This window comes from Lissotriton helveticus, chromosome 4_1 (assembly GCF_964261635.1).
Source record: "Lissotriton helveticus chromosome 4_1, aLisHel1.1, whole genome shotgun sequence".
NCBI lineage: Eukaryota > Metazoa > Chordata > Amphibia > Caudata > Salamandridae > Lissotriton > Lissotriton helveticus.
This window is the reverse complement of record NC_136063.1, coordinates 165,262,035-165,284,500: the sequence shown is the minus strand read 5'-3', so window position 1 is coordinate 165,284,500 and position 22,466 is coordinate 165,262,035. Positions and strand designations below refer to the sequence as shown.

Below are 22,466 nucleotides of genomic sequence, written 5' to 3'. Positions count from 1 at the left end.
ACTATCAACTCCACCCTACTCAGAATACAGAATTTACTCTGTGAAATAACAAAACCAATCAATCCTCCTAAACCCTACGACCATTCTTTTGGGAACACAATCTGACTCCCTAAGAGTAAAGGAAGAAGGGCTGATTTTTGTTGCAATGGCAGTATGGAGGATATGTATTTCCTCCGGATGGTTAGATTCTGAGTCCCCCTCCTACGCACAATGGCTGGCTAGATTAGTTGCTACATACCATCTAGAAAAATCTGTATATGCTAAGAAAGGACGAAGGAAAAGGAGGATGGGGCTTGAAGTTTGGGGGGCATTCTCCAAATGGATTGATCAACAAGGGCAAGGGGATCCAGAGATCTAGTAGGGGTACTAGAAATCTACAACACCTTTTTAAAAAAACAAAACATTTTTTGTATTTTTATTTTTTAGGCATATTCTTTTGTCACTATACTTTCTATTTTCGTCCTGTGCCCTATTTCTTTGTTTATCTGTACCTGTGCCACTGGCTTTTAATGGTGGTGAAAGGTGGGAGGAGGGTGGGGGGTCCTGAATTCTCTTTCTTGTGTAACTTTGTTAAGACTCCACTTTTGTGAAAACCAATAAAAACTTTAAAAAATAAAAAATAAAAACAGAGCAGGCATACATTGAACCTGGATTTCGTTAGACAATAGGAAGACCGAGTACCTTCAAGAAGGAAGAGAAGGTGGAAGAATGTACAACCAGTGCTTGCTCACAGAGGCATGCAAGACTGATTGGGATGCTGAGGTAGTACACTGGAAATCACAGACATTATGTGGAAACGAAGGCACACGAATACTGCCCAGGTAGGAGTCTAACACAATGAAAGGGACAGAAATCACATGGCACCAGCAACAGGAATCTATCTTAGGTCAAACTTTTTGGCATCAATGTGAGGATAACAAAAACTGTATGCAAACAAAAAAGTTGGCCTTTTTAATGGAGACCAGCCATACGCAAAGTGTACAAGAAATTTACTAGAAGTTTAATAGTGAATTGAATGCCCCTTATTAAACCACTACAATGACTAAATAATGTTTCCAAACAAACCCACACATGGGCACACATAAAACATGCTCACAATGACATATCAAATGAAGGGGGTCATTTAGGGTTTTGCTGAGTTGAGGCACTGCCTTAAACTGTTGGTGCTCCCTCCCTGGAAAACCCATGGTTCCTTTGCTGTATTTTGAGTCAGAACAAAATGAGGTTTCTACTGGAAGAGTCTCAGCAGTCTCTTTTGCCAAAAGCTTTAATGGACGGCATGTACACCAAAGAGCTGTTGGTCAATATAAATCAGAAAGACCTCCCACGTTAGGACAGTCAGTCCAATGTAGATTTATGCATTCCAAGTCACCTGACCTTCCCTTGTGCTCCTAAACAGCAAACAATAGAAATTACCCTCACATTTTGGCAGAAAATTTCCAGTTACTTTAGGCTATTCTTTATTTTTATTTTCTCAGTAACAAACACCTGATTTCAGTTTTTCCCCCCAAAACAAAACACTTTGCAAGCAGGAGCATTGCACATGGGGCCCACTCACCATAGCTTCAGGCCTTCAGCTGAGCTGGAGTGGCAACAGCTCTTCTAAAGGCACAGGGATCGCCACCACCCGGAGACCAGAGGTCATAGCTTCTGCTGATCCAGTAGTTGGTGAGCCGCCATTCTCGAAGAGAAACCCACCTTTCACTCACAGAGAGGCGCACTGCCATAAAAGATACCACAAGGCACAGAACTAGATGTTGAGGTTATATAATATTTGGTGACCTGAATATGGCTAAATGAGTTGCAGAAGAAGAGGCTATATTGCCACAAAACCCAGCTTGATGTTGATGAAGCTCCATCTGCAATATTGTGTTTGTGATTTTGATTTAGCCTCACCTGGAGCATTGGGATTATTACTGTGTAACTACTGCGGATGCTGGAACTGGAAAAACACAAAAGGGGTGGAAGACAGAATAGAAAATGCTCAGAGCAAACATTAGGGAACACTGACTCTGAGCAACACCACAGTAAACATCATGACTATCTAGGGAGTGATAGCCAAGTGCAGGTAGGGAAGTATACAGAATGGATCATAATGGCTATCTTCATCTGTCATCACATTTAGGGCCCGATTACGAGTTTGGTGGAGGGAGAGCGGGACAGCCACGCTACCGCAAAGTTCCCACTCTGCCAACCCTGTGTGTGCACCCCCCACCAGACCACGACTTTTACAAATACTGCAGCCTCAAGACCGCCACAAAACTGCCAGGGATTTCTGATCTCTGGCGTTTGCGGCGGTACAATGGTGGTCTGACCACCCAAGTTGTAATAGGGCCGCCTGATAACGGGTGTAGCGGTGACTGTACTGCCATCACCGCGCCACCGTGGGTTTAGTGGTCCAAGGCACGCCAAACTCAAAATTAGGCCCTTAATGTTTCTATTTCACCTGAACCATTGCATTATGTGCCACATAACAGATGCACTCCTGGGACACAATACTATAACATACCATCCACTTGAGATCTGATATGTCTTTGTGCAAGCTATGAGTTATGAAGCTGATTCGTACCAAATCAGTGCATGCTACCCAGGCTCATGCAAGTGGCATGAATATTAAGAACTCACCGTGGTGCCCATCTTCTCAAGGGTTTCGTCGTTGATTGGATAGCGAAGTTTCATTTTTCTGTACAGAGGATGCTTCTCATAGTAGCTAACCAAGTCCAAAAGGCTTTCGAACTCAGCTGAACTTCCCAACATAAAATGGCGGCCCTCCTGCTGGATCCGGCAGTGCTTGATCTTCCCCTCCGCTCTGAAAGTAACAAGAGGTTGTGTAGTATTCAATCACCTATAACACTTAGACCACTAAACGAAAATTTTACTTACCTGTAACAGTGCGCACACAGCTGGTAAATTTCCTACACTCACATGGTTTGGATATGCTTGCTACCTTGAGGATGGATCCAGAATACACTAAAAACAAGCAAATAAAAGCCTGCTGGCATCAGCAGTGTCCGTGTCGATCACCAGGCCTTGGTGAAGGCAACAGGAACCCTAAAATTCCTCTTGGCTTCAACTCTATCGAGAGATTACATGGCCAGGCATATGGCCCAGAAAGCAGCTGCAACATGGATCTGTCCCAGAGTAACACACTTTTACCTGTAAAAGTAACCTTTTATGAAGACCTAAATATGGGATTTAGCAAGCTCAAGAATGTACTTGCTGTCAGAGGGACATCCTGTTGTAGATTCAATCTAACCACAACAGAACTGTCTTGTTTGTGTCCTGGCGTTGCAGACAAGAATTACATGAACTACACTGTACCAAATGGGTGGAAATGTATGGCTTATGGGTGTCAATGTGTACCTGCAGTATGTAAATATGCAACTAATGAAGCATTTTCTGTTCACTAGCTGTAAGGACATGGGAAATAATGCATCCTTCAATCCACTTGGGAAGTCGCTATCTTCTGCCACTGAATTAAATAGTGCAACACATTAGTCTTAGCTGTTGTGCTGACAAGCATGTCGCAGTCTGTCCACCACTAGTGGACAGAGTACACTCTGCCTTCAATGTTCAGTTAATAGCCAACAAAATAAGCAGCAGGATTAATGGAAATATCTGTTTGGCCTGCCTCCTGCCGGACACCACACATGACAGGATGGTGGACGTGGCTGGTAGTCCATCCACAAATAATCTACAATCCCTGGTCTGGAACAGACAGCAAACCTTAGCGGGTGTGCAGTCCCTTGAAGAAGATCTGTGACGATAGTACCCTGTTGTCACATCTTACAGATCTTATGGATTGAGAGTTCCACGAAGGCACAGTTGAAAGTGTGGAATATTCTGCTGTTCACTGTGTACTGGATGACAGTGAACTATCTGAAAGTGAATCCAGACAAGACCGAGGTTCTGGCTATCACCATGAAGGGAAATCCATGGAGTTAGGTCCTGCCCCAGAATCGCTGCCAGTAGTTAAAAGCCTTGGTATCAACCTGGATAGTAGTCTGTCGGTGGCTAAGCAGGTAGCGACAGTGGCTGGGAGCTGCATGGGTCTCCTTAGACAGCTCCGGACATTGGTTCCTCATCTTTCTTTTATATCTATGTAAACAGTGGTGGCAGCACTGATCATGTCACGGTTGGACTATGGCAATGCCTTGTACATTGGTCTCCACAATAAGCTGCTGGGTAAGCTTCAAGTGGTTATGAATGATGCTGCAAGATTATTGTTCAAGCTACCTAGATGGGTGCATGCTACGCCACTGCTGCAACAATTGCATTGGCTGCCAGTCAAAAAGAGGGCCAGGTTTACAGTCCTGTGCATTGCACACAAGACGTAGCATGGCACGGTACCAGCCTATATTGAGGACCGGCTGAGGCACTATGTACCTGGACGCCGTCTCCGCTCCTCTGAGGCGATCTTGCTGACCTGGCCACGCTTTAATAAAACTACCTTGGGCAGTCAGGCTTTTTAAGTTCTGATACCACAGATCTGGAATGGATTACTGGAAGGTTTGAGGAGAGAAACCGCTCTCCTCGCCTTTCGGCAGAGACTGAAAACGTTCTTATTTTAACAAGCTTTTGAAATAGAGTGGCTTTCTCATTTTAACAATATCTGTTGCAATTTGGTATCATAACCCTTAGATAAGCGCCAAGAGACCTGTGGTATTTGTGTGCTATACAAGTGTTATTAACATAGCACAACATCCCAACCCATGTCGAACAAAAAATCGTCAGGTTAACTTCGATAATCTTGCATAAACTCTTTTTGAATTTACACTGCATTTACTGTGCACATCACAATCTGTAATTCCTTTAAATTTTACACCTTGAGGCAGAGACACAATAAACTTAAAGTGCAGCTCTGGCTGTCCGGTAAACCTTTGCAACACAAGACAAATGATAGACACACAATCTTCCACAGTAAGTATTCCCATATTACAGCGTACTACCAATCTGCAAATGTGCTTTGGAGGTATGAAATATTACTTAAATGAAAATGCAATCTAATCCAGTTCCTTTTTAAGGGGCTCCACTATGGTCAGCATTGTACCATTTTTATTGGGTACCTGAACCTCTCTTCAGTCTTTCGGCATGGACAATATTGCTGACTGTGCCTCTGTAAGGGTTACCATGCCTGCACGTAACTACCTCAGTGGTATTATTTTTCTTTCTAATCCTTTACAGTGTGTCATAAATTAACCTGTTTTGTCAAGTAAATTCATTCCTGCCATTAGAAGGCATTACTACGAGCCTGCATCTCAGATCTAAATCTGATACTCGGAGTCAGCAGTGACACCCAAGTAATCATGTTTATAACTAGCTGGCACATGGCAGCATCTGGCACATGCAAGGAAGCTTTCATGCAGGTATAAAATAGCACATTGGCTAGCTGAATTATTTGACATATCCTTCTCCTGTGTTCATCAGCTCATGGATGAAAACATTTATCTACATTCTGTTAGTCACCATATCATCTGAACAGTGCAACGGAGTTGGCTGCCCGCCAGGTCATTGTTGCAAAAGATTCAATCTTCCTCAAGCCTCTGAAGTAATTCTATGTTAACTCATCTACGCTAAATCTCCACAAGCCTTCTTAAAGTCATCTTACCTGGCACCTTCCCCCTTTGTAAAACCAAAGGGGAGATGGACGGAGTGTTGAACATTGCAATCACTCACCCCCAGTCAACTGATCTGGGTTTAATCAATCATCGTTCTTTAGCTCACTCCGCCATGCCAGTTCAGATATGGCCATATGCAAATCAGTCTGAGCCTGTGCCTCATGGGAAAAGTCCAGCTCGAACTGCCAAGGCATGTCTTCACTGGATCGGAAACAAGCTTCCGAGGCCCTGTTTCTGGCTAATCAGCCAGGCTACCTTGAATCCAGTGGCAAAGTGAGCAAGAGACCCACGTCTGAGCATACCCTTCCCCCTTTGTTCCTTTCTACACTTTAATACAAATAAATATTTGGCAGCAGGTGATTGTCAGATTCCACTACCTCAGGTTACAGGAAGCTTGTTAATTGGTGCTATAGCAGCCTTTAGGTGCCAGGGGTGATGTAAAAACTGCTCCTTCATCACTTTCGGAAGGTTTGAGGGTGAAAGTGGTCTGCAGCACAATAGGGCTCATATTCATTTTTGTGTTAAAATATGGTCCAGGTGTGCAACACTGGCCAAGGGAATTGGAGCACTTTACAGAACACCAGGTTACATTACAGAATGTCAGATTCATTTTATTTTAAGCATGGGCGATAAAATGATTCGCCCACAATCAAAGGATGTTGAACCAACGGCGGGACTCAAACCTGAATCCCGAGATCCAAAGCCGGATGCTCTGGCCATTAGGCCACATCCATATTTCTCAATTTATGTGTGAAGTCATACACAAGTGATAAAGTTCTGTATGATCATGTACAGTGAGCACATTCTCTGTTGAAAAGGCTTTATAAAGTAAAACAAAACACAGCAACAAATACTGGAAGGTTCACCTGGAGTCTTACTTGGGTGTATTTGCAAGGGTTTGTTTAAAAGCTGATCTTAGGGACACTGTTCAGCACGTTTGCACTGGTGCACAAACAGAACTGGTCATTTTAAATATTACTTACATACAGGCCAGGATTTTCGCGACTCACCATAAATCGGCACGCAACCCAGTAGGTCCTGACCCACAGTTTGTGAAACGCTGGACTAAAAGATTGGTGGAATGAATGTTTACTATGTATCTGCCACAGATTCAGCTACCTGTGTAGATGGGTGAATTGAGGGAAGTTCACGGGTTTGGGCGGTTAGGTGGTGGGCACTGCAGGGGCGGTTAAAGAACAGGATGGGCCAAGCACCAGTTGCACGGAGAGGACTGTGCTAAATTCTGCTCTGTTTTTTGTGCTTTCCATGTTTCATAAGGGATTGAAGGTGTGCCTAAACTAGGAAAGCCATTACAAAGAATGGGGTAGCCCAATAATGGTCAGCGACCTGGGTACAGTTAGATACAAAAAACAATGGTCCTTGACCTGTATTCTTAGAAAGAAAGAAATCAACTCCTTTGTAGGATTAATCATGAATTGTTTACAGAGCTAATAGAATTAATTAAGTGAGCTCCTGGGTATTTAATACAACATCTTGAAGAAAAATGTGCAACAACCTGTAATTCAGAACACCATTTTATTTAAAAAAAATGGTGGAACCGTTATTTCATCACGTCATATTTTCGAAGGTAGGTTGCTCCAAGGGGTATAGAGCGTGCAAAAGAGAGAGAGAAGTGCTCAAGTGAAAATGTGGTAGGAAGAGAACTCAAAGTAGGTGACATAGGAGAAAGTTATTCATACAATTTATATATATGAGGATCGGTTGCAAATCACCGTCCAAAACGTGCCTGGCCAAGTTCAATACATATGCCGTTTTTCAATAGTTTCAATATAAATTAGATGTATCGTTCATAAAGCACGTGGGGGGGTGTAAGAGGTCCAGGCCCTTAGCTGGGTAGGGTATTCGTCGACGTTTCGATCCGTCTTATGGTCATCAGGTAGTTAAAGCCTTGGCTGTGCGGATCTTCATCAGGACTGGATGGGGCAACCTTAAACAGGTGGGGTCTAGTCCAACACCCACTGGTCGTGTCGCTGTGGGCTTGCAGTCACGCTGGTAATTACGTGGCTAGTGTTGCGATGTCACTTAGTTAAAGACGGGCTCAATCAATGAAGGCGGAGGGGATATTAAAAAGCGATCACCAGACGATTGTCAGTTCTGGTCTCGGATGAATCCGGGAAGTTCCGCCGTCTGTCACGTCAAGGCCGCACACTCGTGCCAAACTAGGAAAGGCTTTCCTCTTGCACTTATGAATCTAGGCTCACTGGCTGAGTGGTGCTCTCCTTCCTGTGACAGAGACCATGCAAAAAAAGAGCTTGGCTTGACACACTGTAGCAAGTCTCTGGAGTCACCAGTGTAAACTGAGGCTTAATCCTCTGAATTACACCAAGAGAGAGAGGGAGAAGGATATGGGGAGAAAGAGAGAGAGAGAGAGAGAGAGAGAGAGAGAGAGAGAGAGAGAGAGAGAGAGAGAGAGACTTGCTCAACCTCTTGGAGCAAGGGGTCACACACACTGCATCGTGCTCAAGAGGCTCAGAGAATAGCTATTTTGCGCAACACCAATATTTCTTTAGTGATGCTTTGTAATTCTTTTAGGTAGTTCTGATGTTTCCTCCTACTGGAATGGTGGACAGAAGAAGATGAAGAGAGGAGTCACTATTTTCCTCCTGTGGCAGGCTCTCCTGATGATCTTGTATTTTGAAAAGACCTCTGCAGCTGGTGGTGTTGTTGTTGTCACTGAGGTGTTTGGACCCTCTTTAGAAAGCGACTAGTCAGTTTTCTCCTTGCACAGCCACTCACCTTTGAAGGGCATCCCATGAGTGTGAGTGCAGCACTTCCAAGTGTCAGAAAAGTGTGATTGCTGTGTCCACGTATCAAATTACAGTATACGCAGAATCCTGAGAGCACTTCTGTTGGATGCATCAAACCTTTCATTGACCAGATCATAAATGGTGTTTTGCCAACTTCCACAAAGAATGACCATATCAGCCCGCATGGAAGGTTGCATTCACAGTGCAAAGGGAAAGACTATGGGAGGCGAAGACAAAAGACATTTTGTTTACAGAATCAAACTTCTTAGATTCTCTATCTGCAGGTGCTGTGGGAAGCATTTGGGGTTTGCTTGAACGAAGAAGCTTGGAATACTAGACTTTCATGGAGGAGAAAGAAAACAAAAAGTATGGGTCAACCTGATAGGGTTATTGGCATCTGGTTATCAACCTGTGGATCACAGGGCTTGAAAAGTGTTTCTCCCATGCAGCCATCAGAATCCATACAAGCCTTATTAAGTGGCAGCAAAGACAAGACCACTGAAGAGTAGGGTTGGAAGATTTCTGTCAAAATGTTAGTTTTTGCCTCCACAAAAGGTCAGGTCAATTTGAAGGCTTCTCCTGCATTTGCAACAACAGTGATAGAAATGAAGAAACTTGCTCTGCGGGAGGACTAGGGGGATACCCTTGTGAGGAAGTGTCCAGGCAACTAGCATTTTAGGTCTGGTATAGGTGTTATAGTTTGGCAGGAAGTTATTAGCCTCTGAATCATCGTCTTGTGAGCTGCCATAATCCTTAACAGGCATGGCAAGGGCTCCATAATCAGAGCTAAACAACTTTTGCATCCGAGCGATCTGAGTCCTCTGAAGCAGCTCTGCTAAAGACACATCTTTGAAATTTTTTATAACTTTTTCACTCACCACACATACAATTTCTTCCAACTTCTACAGCTTCAACGGCAGCACTACAGTCGGTGCCAAAGTTGGTTCAACCGAATAGGGGACAGCGTCTTGGCATGCATCAACTTCTTTTTGGGTGCCAAGCCAGAGACTGTGGAGAAGAGGTGTTCCTAGGCGTCAGCGTGAAAGCCATTGGAGTAGCCTTGCGATACAAAAGGGGATGATGGACGGAGCGTTTGAACAAATCAAACACTCACCCCCAGTCAACTGATCTGGGTTTAATCCATCACCATTCTTTAGTTCACTCAGCCACCCCAGGGCAGGGTATGCTCAGACGTGAGTCCCTTGTTCACTTGGCCACTGGATTCAAGATAGCCTGGCTGCAATCATCCCCTTTTGTATCGCATTGGAGTAGCCTTGCCCACAGGATCATACCTCCCCTTTTGGGGGATGCCCAGAGCCAACAGGAGTTATGCTGAACAAGTCTAGCAAAGTTAGCAGGAAGGCCTCGACCTGTGCTGGGTAAGCGATGAACCCCGAAAGTCTGTAATAATTGCTTTTAATGTGGCAACTTTATCCGATTACGAGGAGGATTATGAGACTCTAAATGGTAACAGAAGCACTTTTATTGTTTGACGATTTTGTTGAGGAAGAGGAGGAGTTTTCCTTCCTGAGGGGCTTTTTATGGGGAGATCTGTTGGGAGTACATTACCTGACAGGGTACTTACACGGAGGAGAGTGAGAATGCTTAAGTGTATTCCTGCAAGGCTTGGCCTTCTGGTGCAGAGAAGCGCAAGGATTGCAGGCTACAATGTTGTGTTCCAGCTCATGCATCACATAAAAATGTCATGAAAGTCCAACAGTACATCTTCCTGCAGCATCCGTGACATGTTTTAAAGCCTGACTATTTTGGAGGAGATATTTGAATTAGGTGCTGGTGAAATGCTAAAACAAGTTATTGATGAACACAGAGGAACAGCGTTGATGAATTGTGGAAAGCAAAAAGTGACACCAGCATGCGGCTTGGCATCTAATATACTCATTGACATCTATTATTCTCCAGTGTCATCACATTTGGCAGCAGGATTTCAGGGGAGGCCATAATGTATCATTGGAAAACGATAGAGAGATATTGCTGGAGAAATCTATTCCAGACCCGTTTTAAACATGGAAGGATAATTGATAAGGTACGGAATGCACTGAAACTTGCATCCATAAGAAAGTGCTTTGAGCCTTCCAAAAAATAAAAAGAACAACGGCATATTAGTTTAATAATGACAAAGAAAACATGAAAGACTCAGAATCTCATGTTTATGAGAGCACAAAAGCAAGAACTAATATCACCACAGCTGGTAGTGATTTTATAAACCTATCTCATCGGTTTTGGTTTGCATCTCACATGGTGCAATCCAACTGCACTTGTTAACACCGCGTGCCTCTTACGACTCTATGCTGGTTATGCCACCTTATTTATTACTTCTTACTTACCTCATCTTAAATCTCCCTTTCATCCACTTTACCACCTAACCTTGATCTCTTCCATGACTTTCCATGTTCTCTATAAATTTATTCATCGGTTAATCAGATTCCTTCCCCACCATTTCCCATATCTGTATATAACACAGCCTCGCAGTTTGTGTCTCTTGACTGACCGCAGCTGTGCTGCTTGGTGATGAAGAATTGGTGATAACTTTTCCTAGCCGCCACTGGACCTGGAAGGGTTCAATAGGGAAAGCCTGCTGCTAGAAGTAACCATAAGAAAGGATTTTCACCCCATTATCAAGGCATGATTAGAAGTTGTAGGCATGAATGTTTTCACTACTAAACCACATACTAAACCAATCGCTTTGCTTCTAATTTGCATAAGAACATGTGAGCTGTGTGATGCAGAACAGCACTGGAAAGCATCAGCGTGTGGTCAGGATCCATGTGTGGCATTCCTCACAGAGAGGAAACATATGTAGGACACTATATAGAGTGAATGGACTCTACATTCTGTGCAACAGTAGGTCTGCTTACCTGAAAGAAATGGCGTAAGAGTTGGTCTCACTCCGTTTACGAACAAGGAAGGCCCCGTCCCGAGGGACCCTCATCAGCATGTGCTCCGCTTGCAGTCGTGTCATGTTGGCATGGTACCATCTGCAACCAGAAAGGGAAAAAAACATTTAAGAAGCTAACCTCTGTTCTACAAGAAAGATTCATTGTGATTGGAAGACAAACGTATGCAAATGGATTTCATAATTTACTGAGTAATGACAATTCATGTCTACATCTCAGTAAATAATGCCTTTCACTGACTCAGTATTCTGGATTCGTTTTGTTGTGAATTGGATTTCCTACAAGTGGTAATGAGATAAGGGATACGTAAACAAGAGCTGAGCTCGCTGTGACTGGAGGGTTGTTAATCCCTATCAAATATGGTAATCGTCTCTGTCGCCGATGTGGACGAAATAATGTGTCAGATGTTCACCAATGGACAGGGATAAAATATAGCTAGAACTTGTTGTTTAATTACAGTTCTTCAGGACAGCCTAATATGGGATGAAAATGTGAGGTGGTAATGTAGTCATCTAGAAAAGCAGCTATTGCTGTAAACAGAGGGTTGAATCAATGTCTGATCACTTCTATAACTCCTTCTTGTCATGGCCAGGGATGGGATCTGGTTTACAAAAGCCAGGGTAACCGGTAATTAGGGGCCGCTGTTGCTAGATGTTGACCACAGTAATGTAGTGCTCTCACCAGATAACTTTAGTTACAAGGTTCACAAATCTGTGCAACATCTCCAGGCAAAGTAATGAGCAATCTGTTAGAAAGTGAATGCTCGAGGGATGGGTCTGAAGTCTGACTGACACTCATGGTTTCTTCAGACATGGCCTATCTATGGATGTATGACATTACAACGCATGCTTTTACATCGCATGCCTTTACAACGCGGTTTTTACATCGCAAACCTTGACAACGCATAGCGCTTTGGGGTGCTGGATAGTGAAAAGTTTAATTTACTATTCCAACTCCAGTCCCCGTGGACACTAGGGAAGGTGTTGGATAGTAAATTAAACTTATTCCCTATCCTAGAGCGCCCCCCAGCGCAATGCGTTGTAATGATTTGCGTTGTAAAAGTTGCATCGTAAAGGCACTGCGTGGTAAAAGTTGCGTTGTAAAGGATGTTTCCCCCTATCTATATGCTCGAAAAGGTAGGGGAATCCCTCTCTTCTGTTCCCCAATTTGCTTATGTGCATGTCTTCCCTCTGTAGGATGTAGAACATATTTATTTTCCTACTCAGTCCATAAAATGATGCAGTCCTGACAATATCCTCCTTTCCTGTTTCCAAGTGCCTTTCGTAATGAGCTTTGTAATCTGTGGAAACAGACCAAGAAGGCAAACCGATGTATTTAGGGGCAATGTTTTTTTATTCACTGGGTGGCGATAAGTGTCTATAAACAGTAATGTCAGGATTCTGGTCTTTCCCAACTGAAATCACCCGTCCTAGATGGAAACCATTCACCCCTCACCAATGTCCACAAACACTGCATGGGCATAGATGGTCTAGTCCTTTCTTAGTTTGTATCATATTTGACTAATTGATGTCACACGATCACAATCAGCATACCATCAACCAGTACCGTTTACAAGATTCAAGGGGTTCAGCATGGTTTCAATCCCGGTCCAACCCTCTTATCTAGAGCTTCTCATCATCTTTAGGATTTCAGGGATCTCACACCACCATTACACCAATTATACACAGCTGTAAATCAAGAGCTCTTCTCCAAATGATATTCCACAATCCGCCCAAATACTCCAGATTGTTCAAGATTGGATGACAATCTACCACTTGAAACACAACCTGTTAAAAGCGGAGTTTCTCCTAATTTCCAACATACCTGTGCTTTCTTGGATCAATTGCAGCAACATTCTCACTTTTAACCAGGTGATCTCTGACAGCTCTGATCTTGACAAAACCACGACCTCCAATTGCACAATAATGTTATGGTTAAATGTCCAAGAATCACTACACAGTACCAATTTTACAAATGCTTCAAGTCTTCCCATTGCACCTCATATGCAGCATATGAGGTGCAGAAGATCTTCATGACCCTTCCCAACAGAGGTGACAAAGCTGAAGACACTCAACATGCACTATTACTTGCAAGTGAACACTAAGTAAGGCTTGGTCGAGAGAGACCTCGCCAGTCACCACCATCTGGTTAAGATGGCAACCTCAAGATCAAGTTAATCCCCATCTCATGTGAACTATCTTTTAAATCCATCCTCTCTCCCATATTTCTTTAAGTTCTGCATGGAGCCCCTGGATCCTTAAACCAGACAGCAGCAACAAGATCGATCGATAACATAACTCTAAGTCATAATCTCCCCTGCTCGGGACACTTACCTATTCAAAACCTGCCTCAAACAGTAGAAGAACTGGATATTAAAAACTTAAATATAGATCAGCTCGACAACAACAGAACTCCCAAAAACAGAACAGTGTCCATGCACAGTAGTATCAGGAGTGGTCCTTTGGAAACTACAGAGGAGACCAAACCGAGAAGTTAGGGCCTTTTAATTTAGTAAATCATACTTTTTTGTGAAATATGATATACCTAGATATGCTGTCTTAAAGTACTTTGATCACTACATTTGTTAAATAATAATTATTAATAAAAGAAAAAAATGAATCTGGTAAATCGGGTGTCTGCAGCTCAAAATGACAACAAGGATACCCAATATACTGAGAATATACGCCCAAAGGCAATGAATTCAAGTAACTTTGTCAAGATGTCAGGTCTCGGATACAGGCCTGATAAACACACTTACTCCTTGCTCTCGTGTGCGTTCGGCTGTGGCACTGGGTCCGTCAGTCTCATCTCAAACTCATTGCAACGCAGTGGCACATCTCGGTAGTGGCAGATCAGACTGTAAAGACTATCAAACACCAGGTTGTCTGTCAGGTAGAACTTGGTGGTCCCAGCTTCCTGGCGGGAGTGGATGCGGCAGTGTTGGACTCGACCAGACCTCCTGCATGGGTACAGAAGTTAAGAGACACTGGCTTGCTATGGCATGTTAAGCATCCTGCAAAAAGCTCCTTCACCACCTGAAACAACCACATGTTTAGGTCATTCTGGTGACTTTCCATCCACCTTCAAAGTCTCCTGAACTCCACTTGCCAGCCATTAGTGCTCCCCTCAGTTATCATTTACTGTCCACAGAAAGGTTAGTTGGCCAGGAACAACTGACCAGCGTGGCAAGTCCTTGACAACAGCAAGCACAACAGCAATTCAGAGTACCCAGAGACAAAATGATGGCCTTTTATGAAAACTGAGCTTCACAGAATGTTACAAAGGGATAAGTGCAAGCAAACTGAAACTTCTTTTTTTCTTAAGAAATACATTTCTTCATGTCTAGGATTTCATCCTTGGCTGTAATTTAGGCATATCCTTTGCACAGTTCCTCAGTTACCTGTCTTCCAGAGTTCCCTCTGAGTTCCCTGCTTAGGTTTCACATATTTCTCAACTGCTCGCTTACATTTTAGGATCTTCTGCTCATTTCTTTGCTTGTTTCTCAATTAGCTGCCAAATTTTGTTTCATAAATGTCTAACATTGTAAGCCTAAGTTTCAGATCTCTCATTCAAGAATTACAAATCTCTCAGGCACACGCTTATGTTCAAATCTCTATAAGACTCACACATTATAGATCTTTACCTCAGATGCTTGCTTTCTTCACATATATTATTCAGCTGCTCACTTATAATTCAGATCTCTCAGCCACGTGCTTCATTTACTTCTCTCAAACACCTGGTTATCTTTAACAAATCTCTTAGCTGCTTGCTTGTGGTCCAGATCACCCACAGATTATTGCTAATATTTTACATTCATCTTTCAGCGGCTCACTTATGTTTCAGGTCTCTCTTAGTCACTTGCTTTTTCCTCAAATCTCTCTCAATCTCTTACATTTTAAAGGATTATTTTCAGCTGTTTAAGTTCAGGTATTTCTTTGAGACAATTATGCCACAAATTTGTCAGCTGCTGGTATTCCTCTTTTATCTATTTCAGCAGGATTGCTTGTTTCATATACTTCTCGCAGCTGTTCGCTTATATTTCATGACTCTTCTTCACCTGCTTGCTGATGTTTCAATCATCTCTTCGCTGCCTGCTTATGTTTCAGATCTCTCTCGGTTCATTTAACAGATCACTCTCTGACACTTAATTATGTTTCACATATTTGTCACAGCCATCCATTTAAATGTTCACTTTTATTTTAGTTGCTTGCGTTTGTTTTAGGTCTCTCTCTCAGATGCCAGCTCATGTTTCAATCTCTTTCAGCTGCTTGTATCAACCTATTCCATTCACTATGTTTCACAAATGTGTCTCGCTTATGACTTCAAGTTTCACATATTTCTATCAATCAGTAACCTGAACTGTCTCTCATATTTTTGCTTATGTTTTCTATATCCCTCTCAACTACATACTTGTGTTTCATATTCCATACCCAGCCACTGGCATCCCGCTCCACTGCTTGCAGCTACAGATGTCTTATTCAGTCAATCTAATGTTTCACATCCGTCTCTCAACAGCCCTCTTGTTTAAGAGCTCTCCCCCCTTTCTCTATTTGATTCGAACTGCTGCCTTGCAAAGTCCCCCTCAAGATATTTGAGACCTGCCTCTCAATCATATTTTAGATGTAACTCTCTTTTGATGTCTGCCTCACTCTTCCTTCTCATGTTTTAAATTTCACAGTCTCTAAAAATGATCAGCCTGATTCCACACAGAGAACAAACCTTCTTCTAAACTTCCAGTACATTGTGTATTTTTGCCCTTGGTTATTTAAAGGTGGTAGCACTACTGTGAGGGGCCTTAGTGTCCCATACCCTCAATTTAACACTTCCTATAGCAATCACTTCATACCCTAGTATTCCCTTATGCACCTTTAGATGATTTTGCTTTACTGCACACAGACAAAATAAATCTAGTTACGTGTAAAGTTATATTTTTACTTCACTAATATCAGGAGGTTTTTAAGCCCTTAGCTCTAAAAATGTTGACAAATCTCAGTTTTAAAGACCACTCAACAGTCATGAGTTGACGTATCATCAACAGAAACATCAATGCTGCAATTTACATCAAATTAAAAAAATACATCAGTGTCCATGGGTACTGGCCAATAGGGAACTAGGAATGTTGGTTTGCTCAACCATAGAGTGAGGGATCCCTTACCAGAAGGACAGGGTGTAGTCTCCTACAAAAGTTTCGCTCTCGCGCACCAGGAATGTACCGTCCTTTCCCCCCGTCTCAGTGCAGTACTCGTGCAACAGCTTCTCTGCAATTTGTCGACCATCCCGACCTCCACCCAACTTCCCATGGAACCACTTCTCGCTGAAGTGCAGTTCGTTGTTGTTGAACTCCTGAAAGAACCCATAAGTGATTAAATGAGGGGGACATCAAAAAGACAGTAATTAGATGGTGTAGGATATAAAAGAAAATACTGGAGAGTTGTTCGTAGCTCATAGCCATAGAAACAAAGCCTTTTGATCTCAGACAGATTTCTTAAATGCAGCCCAGTCCCCCTGACACGCACAGTGGTTCTGTCATTAAATTAAATAAGTGTATGTCTTTGACATGTTATCAAAGATATGCAGGCTTTTTCACATTCTGCATAGCCTGCATGGGTAACCCAATAGCCTTTTGTGCTTTTTCATAGGATATACTTGCACTACTGTTGGTCTACCCTTATGATTAACACATAGTAGGCACTTCATAGCTATTGTACTGACCTTATTACATTCTCTTGGTGAATGCTGTTACAGCCACATCTATTGGCCACTTCCCATTTTCATGCAGCTGCACTTGTACAATGTGGATCTATTACCATTCTCTTAGGATGGGAATGGCATAGATATGTCTCTTTTCACATAGTTCTGAGGCTGACTTGTTCTGCAATAGGTCTTTTCTGATCCTCTCACGGGTACGTTGGCAGAGCTACTGGTCTCTCCTTGGGTACTTCTGGAACAGTCATGGATCTTTCTCATTCTCACTGGGTTGATCTGACATGGTTATGGGCCTTTTACATTATGTTAGTGCTGTGCTGCACTGGCTTTTTATGGCTGGGACTGATTCGAAAGATGTATATTGTGGCTGGAACTTTTGCTATTTGCTAAAGATGGACTTTGACTCATTGTGCAATTATCCACAGTTTTTTGTTTCCCTGTTTCATATAAATGCAAATAAATTTGATTATAAAAAAAAAGTTGTATTTTATTTTTAAAGATGTAACTAACCTTTTTAATTTGCAACAAAAGTAACTCTTTTTTTAAAGAGTGTGGGTCTACTGCCATTCACTTGGGGTTGCAGCGGCACATCTCTGGACTTTCTCCCAATTATCTAAATGCTTCAATGGAAAATGTATTTTTTTCCATTCTGCAGGGGTTGTACTGCAATACCAATGGGCCAGCTTCCATTTCTGAGAATGAATGAGCGTGACTATGATCATCAACTTCTCTCCCGAACATGCATCCAGACAGCTGCGAGCCTCTCTCTATTCTCTCTTCTTGGCACTTACACAGGCGGATCATCTACCACTGCTTCTACCCTGCACTGTGAAATCATTACTAAAGGGTAATAGAGGACCTTAAGCTTTGTTCTAGATAATCCAAGAGAACATGCAGCATTTTCTGGTTCTGTAGTATTTACATAGCTTTAAAACACCTATTAATGTTGGTAGTACTTTGGCCCCTTAAATTTCCACTTAATAGATCTGTTATTTCCCTCTATGACTAAGAGACCCTCTTTACTGTCTCTAGCTGGCCACACAACAAATGACATTTAACAAGGGTTCAAGAACTGTGGTCAAATAAGGAGCACAACTTTGCACAGGAACAATGATTTAAAGCCACAAACAAATAGACACAAAAATGATAACATTTTAATTAATCTATTTGAAACCAATGCATACAAAAATTGAAATTCACACACAACCTGAAGCTCCTTCTTGAACCTCAACCTCTCCCAGCTTCAATTACTCTTAAAATTATTGAGTGAAAGCCACAGACATCTAACTGGAGCCATGTATTGCATATTTTATATGCAACACAGTCCAAATCATTGATATTGGGTCAATGCTTGTGTGATACAAAACGTAAAAAACAGTGTATCAAAAGGTAAATGTGTTAAGCCAGGAATGCACTCAAGATGTGGTTGTCAACTGTCAACAGGAAGAGATCTTTATGTAAGTAGATACAGTAGTGAGTCCTTAACTAGTTTACATAAAATAAGCTCTTATCTGGGTAAAAGGAGGAAACATTCATTTGTTAAATATTTTACAATAACAAAACAGTGTAGAAAGCTAATATGAATGGATTATAAACCCATCTCATCCAAAGCTTTCTTATTTGTCACAGAAGGAGCACCACTCGACTCCTGGGGTCAGCACTTCACTAAGAATACAACAAGCTCAAGAAGATTTATCTCAAATAACTCTCTGTCTTGTTCAAGCATTGGTTCCCAACCATACAATTAATGTTTACTAAAATTAACTGTCTATACATCACTGTGTATGATAATGTTATAGGGCGTATTTACAAATTGCATGTTGTAGTACATTTAGTAGACCTTCAATAGTACCAATCGTACTACAAAATGCTATTCAAAATGCGGAGGTCTCTGACTGCCTCTCCTATCTTTTCTGTGCAGCGATATCAATGCAAGTGCAGAGTCTCGAGTTTTCGTATTAAATATCGATGGCAGGGGGGAGTGGCAGGAAAATGGGGAACGCTTACAACTAAGTGGGAGGGATTTAAGGAGGATTAAAGTGGGATTAAGGCAGTCTAGTGGGAGGTTTAGGGAGTGACATGCACCCAAGCTTACACAGACTCTAGGGTGGCAGATCCCTCACAACCCCATACACCTTCTGCTGGGGGTTTTCGATGGCCTGGACGGCTCAAGAGCCGACAAACGTTTCCTGGGTACAGCACTGGCTAAGCGAGACAGCGCGACGCCTGGGCTCATGCGAAACCTACTATCATACGAAAGTGGCAACGAGGAGTGGATTGGTGTGGTGCTCAGGAGAAACCCACCTTTGAGGCCTAGGGATGTCGTTAGACATTCCATAAGATATGGGGCAAATGGTTGAATCTACTGTCTTAAATATGTGTCTGTTCTTTCTCCTATGCTGTTTGTTTGCTTTTCTATGGCCGGGACTGATTCGAAAGATGTATATTGTGGCTGGAACTTTTGCTATTTGCTAAAGATTGACTTTGACTCATTGTGCAATTATCCACAGTTTTTTGTTTCCCCGTTTCATGTAAATGCAAATAAATTTGATTATCAAAAAAAAAGTTGTATTTTATTTTTAAAGATGTAACTAACCTTTTTAATTTGCAACAAAAGTAACTCTTTTTTTAAATAATTACATTAGGTAAATTAATTCTATATATAACTTTTATTCATTTGTAGTACATAAATATGAACATTTTACTTTTATTTTGTAATTGAATTTAATATTTAAATTATTTAAATATTTATTCCAAAATTAGGTTAATAATGCTGTAGCATTTTATTTCTAAATCTGTATTACATTCTACATTTGAAATAAGTATGCAAATTAATTTTACATTCATATTTAACATAAATTATTTTTACAAATTCTTTTTTTAAATATCATATACATATTCCCCAGTACTTTACCATAGAGAGATGTCTGCCACTGTGTCAGAGATCTCTGCCATATGCAAAAAGTTACTAGTAGTAGCTTCACACTCATAACTGTGGCTCCACCCCTGGTTTCGGGGGGAGGACATGTAAGTCTACACTTTGTAATTAACTTACACTTGTATATGGTGAGTAGCCAAAAGTAGTAAATGTACTATAAAGCAAAAGAGTAAATTTACACAAATATATGTATTCATATGTACATTTACCTTTGTGACTAGCCCCCATATTTGTAAAAAAAAACACAGAAACAAAAGCATTTATAAAAATATATGAAATTTACACATTACTTAATTTGTTGACCAGTGTTAATTAATATTACACAGCCATGTCCTTTTAAATTTATTTAGTTTAGCTTATCACATTATTTTATTCACACTAACAATAGTTCCTTCTTAATTCTTTATTTGTCCGATATCGAACTCCAAATGTTTTTCTCTAGAAATCCACATGATGTTTAATTTAAACCTTTCATTTAAATGAGCAGGAAATTCCAAATTTACCACAAAGTAAGTCACAATTTCTCAATGACTTTCTCCGTAAGGGAGACATTTTGAAAAGGTACAAATCGAAACCTTAAGTTATAGCTATTGGGTTGCTAACACAAATACATGATATCCAGTACAGCTATGAGAAGTTCAGACAGAAAGGCATTCAATACACAACTATCTACAATGAGATATGAATCCTTAATACAGAATGAATGCAGGGCCAATGCTATACATGCAATAAGGATGCAATAAAGGACTTTCCTGTCCTTATCCACACTAGAACATCACCACTAAAGGAAGTCCATTCAATATCAAGCTTAGACAATAATTACAGGCCTCTCTCCATATCATTAGTAGCAAGGCTCTGTACAAAGATTTAAAGCAAGTCCCATATCATGAATCTATGTATCTGGGATTCTTATGCACATTAAATACAACTAAAATATATTGTGGGTCTTCGGATTTAAGCAGACTATGAGTGACTGGCAAAAAGTGGGAGTCAACAATTGTGCCTTCAGCTGCAGGAAAGTGATCAGTATGGATAGTCCAGCATCAACGAAATACTTCAAACTGTGTAACCATTAATCCAACTCCCATTGCTACAGGCTCTGTTGTAATTAGGCATAAACAATGCAGCTGAAATAAAAATAACATATGGCAAATATAGGGTTTGTGGTGGAATGGTATGCACTGTGAATCGCCAGCAATCGATGTTAGGATTTGAGTTGCCATATGCTTTATACAGATATCACTCCATAAAACGTTTTATGCTTAGCCTGTAATGTGAATGATAATGAATACAACTTATAAGGTGCCAGAGGCAGGCTGCCTTAATCTCATATAGTTTAAACTCAAAACCATGATCTAAAAGGAAAATGAAGTAAATAGTTTGGCAGTACTGCTGCTCCTCTCTTTCTTCACTTTACTCTGACAACCTAACACAATCAATGGATGCTTTCGTCAGTTTTTAGACCTGCGGGGTAATTCACACATTGGTGGGAATGCTAAAATAGTCTCAGACAGCATTTGCATCTGTTTTGAGTCACTACTAATTAAAGACCTGGGGGATATTGCACCTACATACACCACTAGCAATTACCTGGTGGTAAATGTAGGTGCAAATATAGAAAGTATGGAAATAATGTGTGCAAATTGTGCACTAATACAAGTTGTGCACATAGTTCCCCATTGTTAATTGGTAAACGTAAATTGTGATGGGATGGTTTTTCACCCAGTATTTTAAATCATACTGTAAAAAATAGCCTGGAAGGATTTTTTTTAATTTTGTATTGGCTATTAGCACACCGACCTATCAAGTACAAATGCAAGAAATATTGATTGGTTCTATCATATACTGACAACTGTAAACAAAAGGCCAGATGTACTAATATTAGGAGTACCAATTTCCTAATTGCGATTCTCTACAAATCGTCATTAGAAAATCAGTATTCCTAATGTACGAAACTCTTTTGAGTTTCATTAGCAATTCCTAGTGGGTTACAAATAGACCTACCTCATGCATCTTAAGGAGGTAGGTTGCAACTTGCGTCCCATTAGGAATCACAGCCAGCACAGGGATTGTGGCTTGCTGAGGTCAGCAGACCACTATGTCTGTGATTGTTTTTTAATAAAGCAATCTTTTTTTTTTAAATGCAGCCCATTTTACTTAAAGGAAAACGTGATGCGCTTAAAAATAAAAAAATTGAAACTTTGCAGTAGGACCACTGCCTGCTCTTAAGAAATGTATTTTCCATTCTCAAAAGGGAAGAGATACCATGGGGACCCCATCCCATTAGCGAATGGGTTAGCACCTCCTTTAAGGAGTCGCTAAAATATGAATGTTTTGCAACCGTAATTCAACCCTAAACAAGCCTCTTCTAAATACTGAATCGCAAACACAAATTGCGATTCAGTAATGTGTTACCAAATCGCAGTTTGTGTATTGTACATATGTAATAGCATTTTTACGGTTGGAAACAGCCCGATCTGCCGTTTCCGACTACAAAAATGTTTGGCATAAGTGGCCCAAA

General features: G+C 41.3%; 1 protein-coding gene across 1 annotated transcript in view; it reads right to left on the bottom strand.

The window, feature by feature from the left end:
• Window positions 1-22,466, bottom strand: part of LOC144828457 (1-phosphatidylinositol 4,5-bisphosphate phosphodiesterase gamma-1-like) — a 617,664-nt gene that overhangs the window by 136,173 nt on the left and 459,025 nt on the right. The window contains exons 17-20 of the mRNA XM_078686634.1: window positions 16,457-16,644; window positions 14,060-14,260; window positions 11,263-11,382; window positions 2,626-2,809 (exon numbers count right to left, since the gene is read on the bottom strand). Coding sequence (XP_078542760.1) covers window positions 2,626-2,809; window positions 11,263-11,382; window positions 14,060-14,260; window positions 16,457-16,644 — 693 coding nt within the window. The remainder of the gene's footprint in view (window positions 1-2,625; window positions 2,810-11,262; window positions 11,383-14,059; window positions 14,261-16,456; window positions 16,645-22,466) is intronic.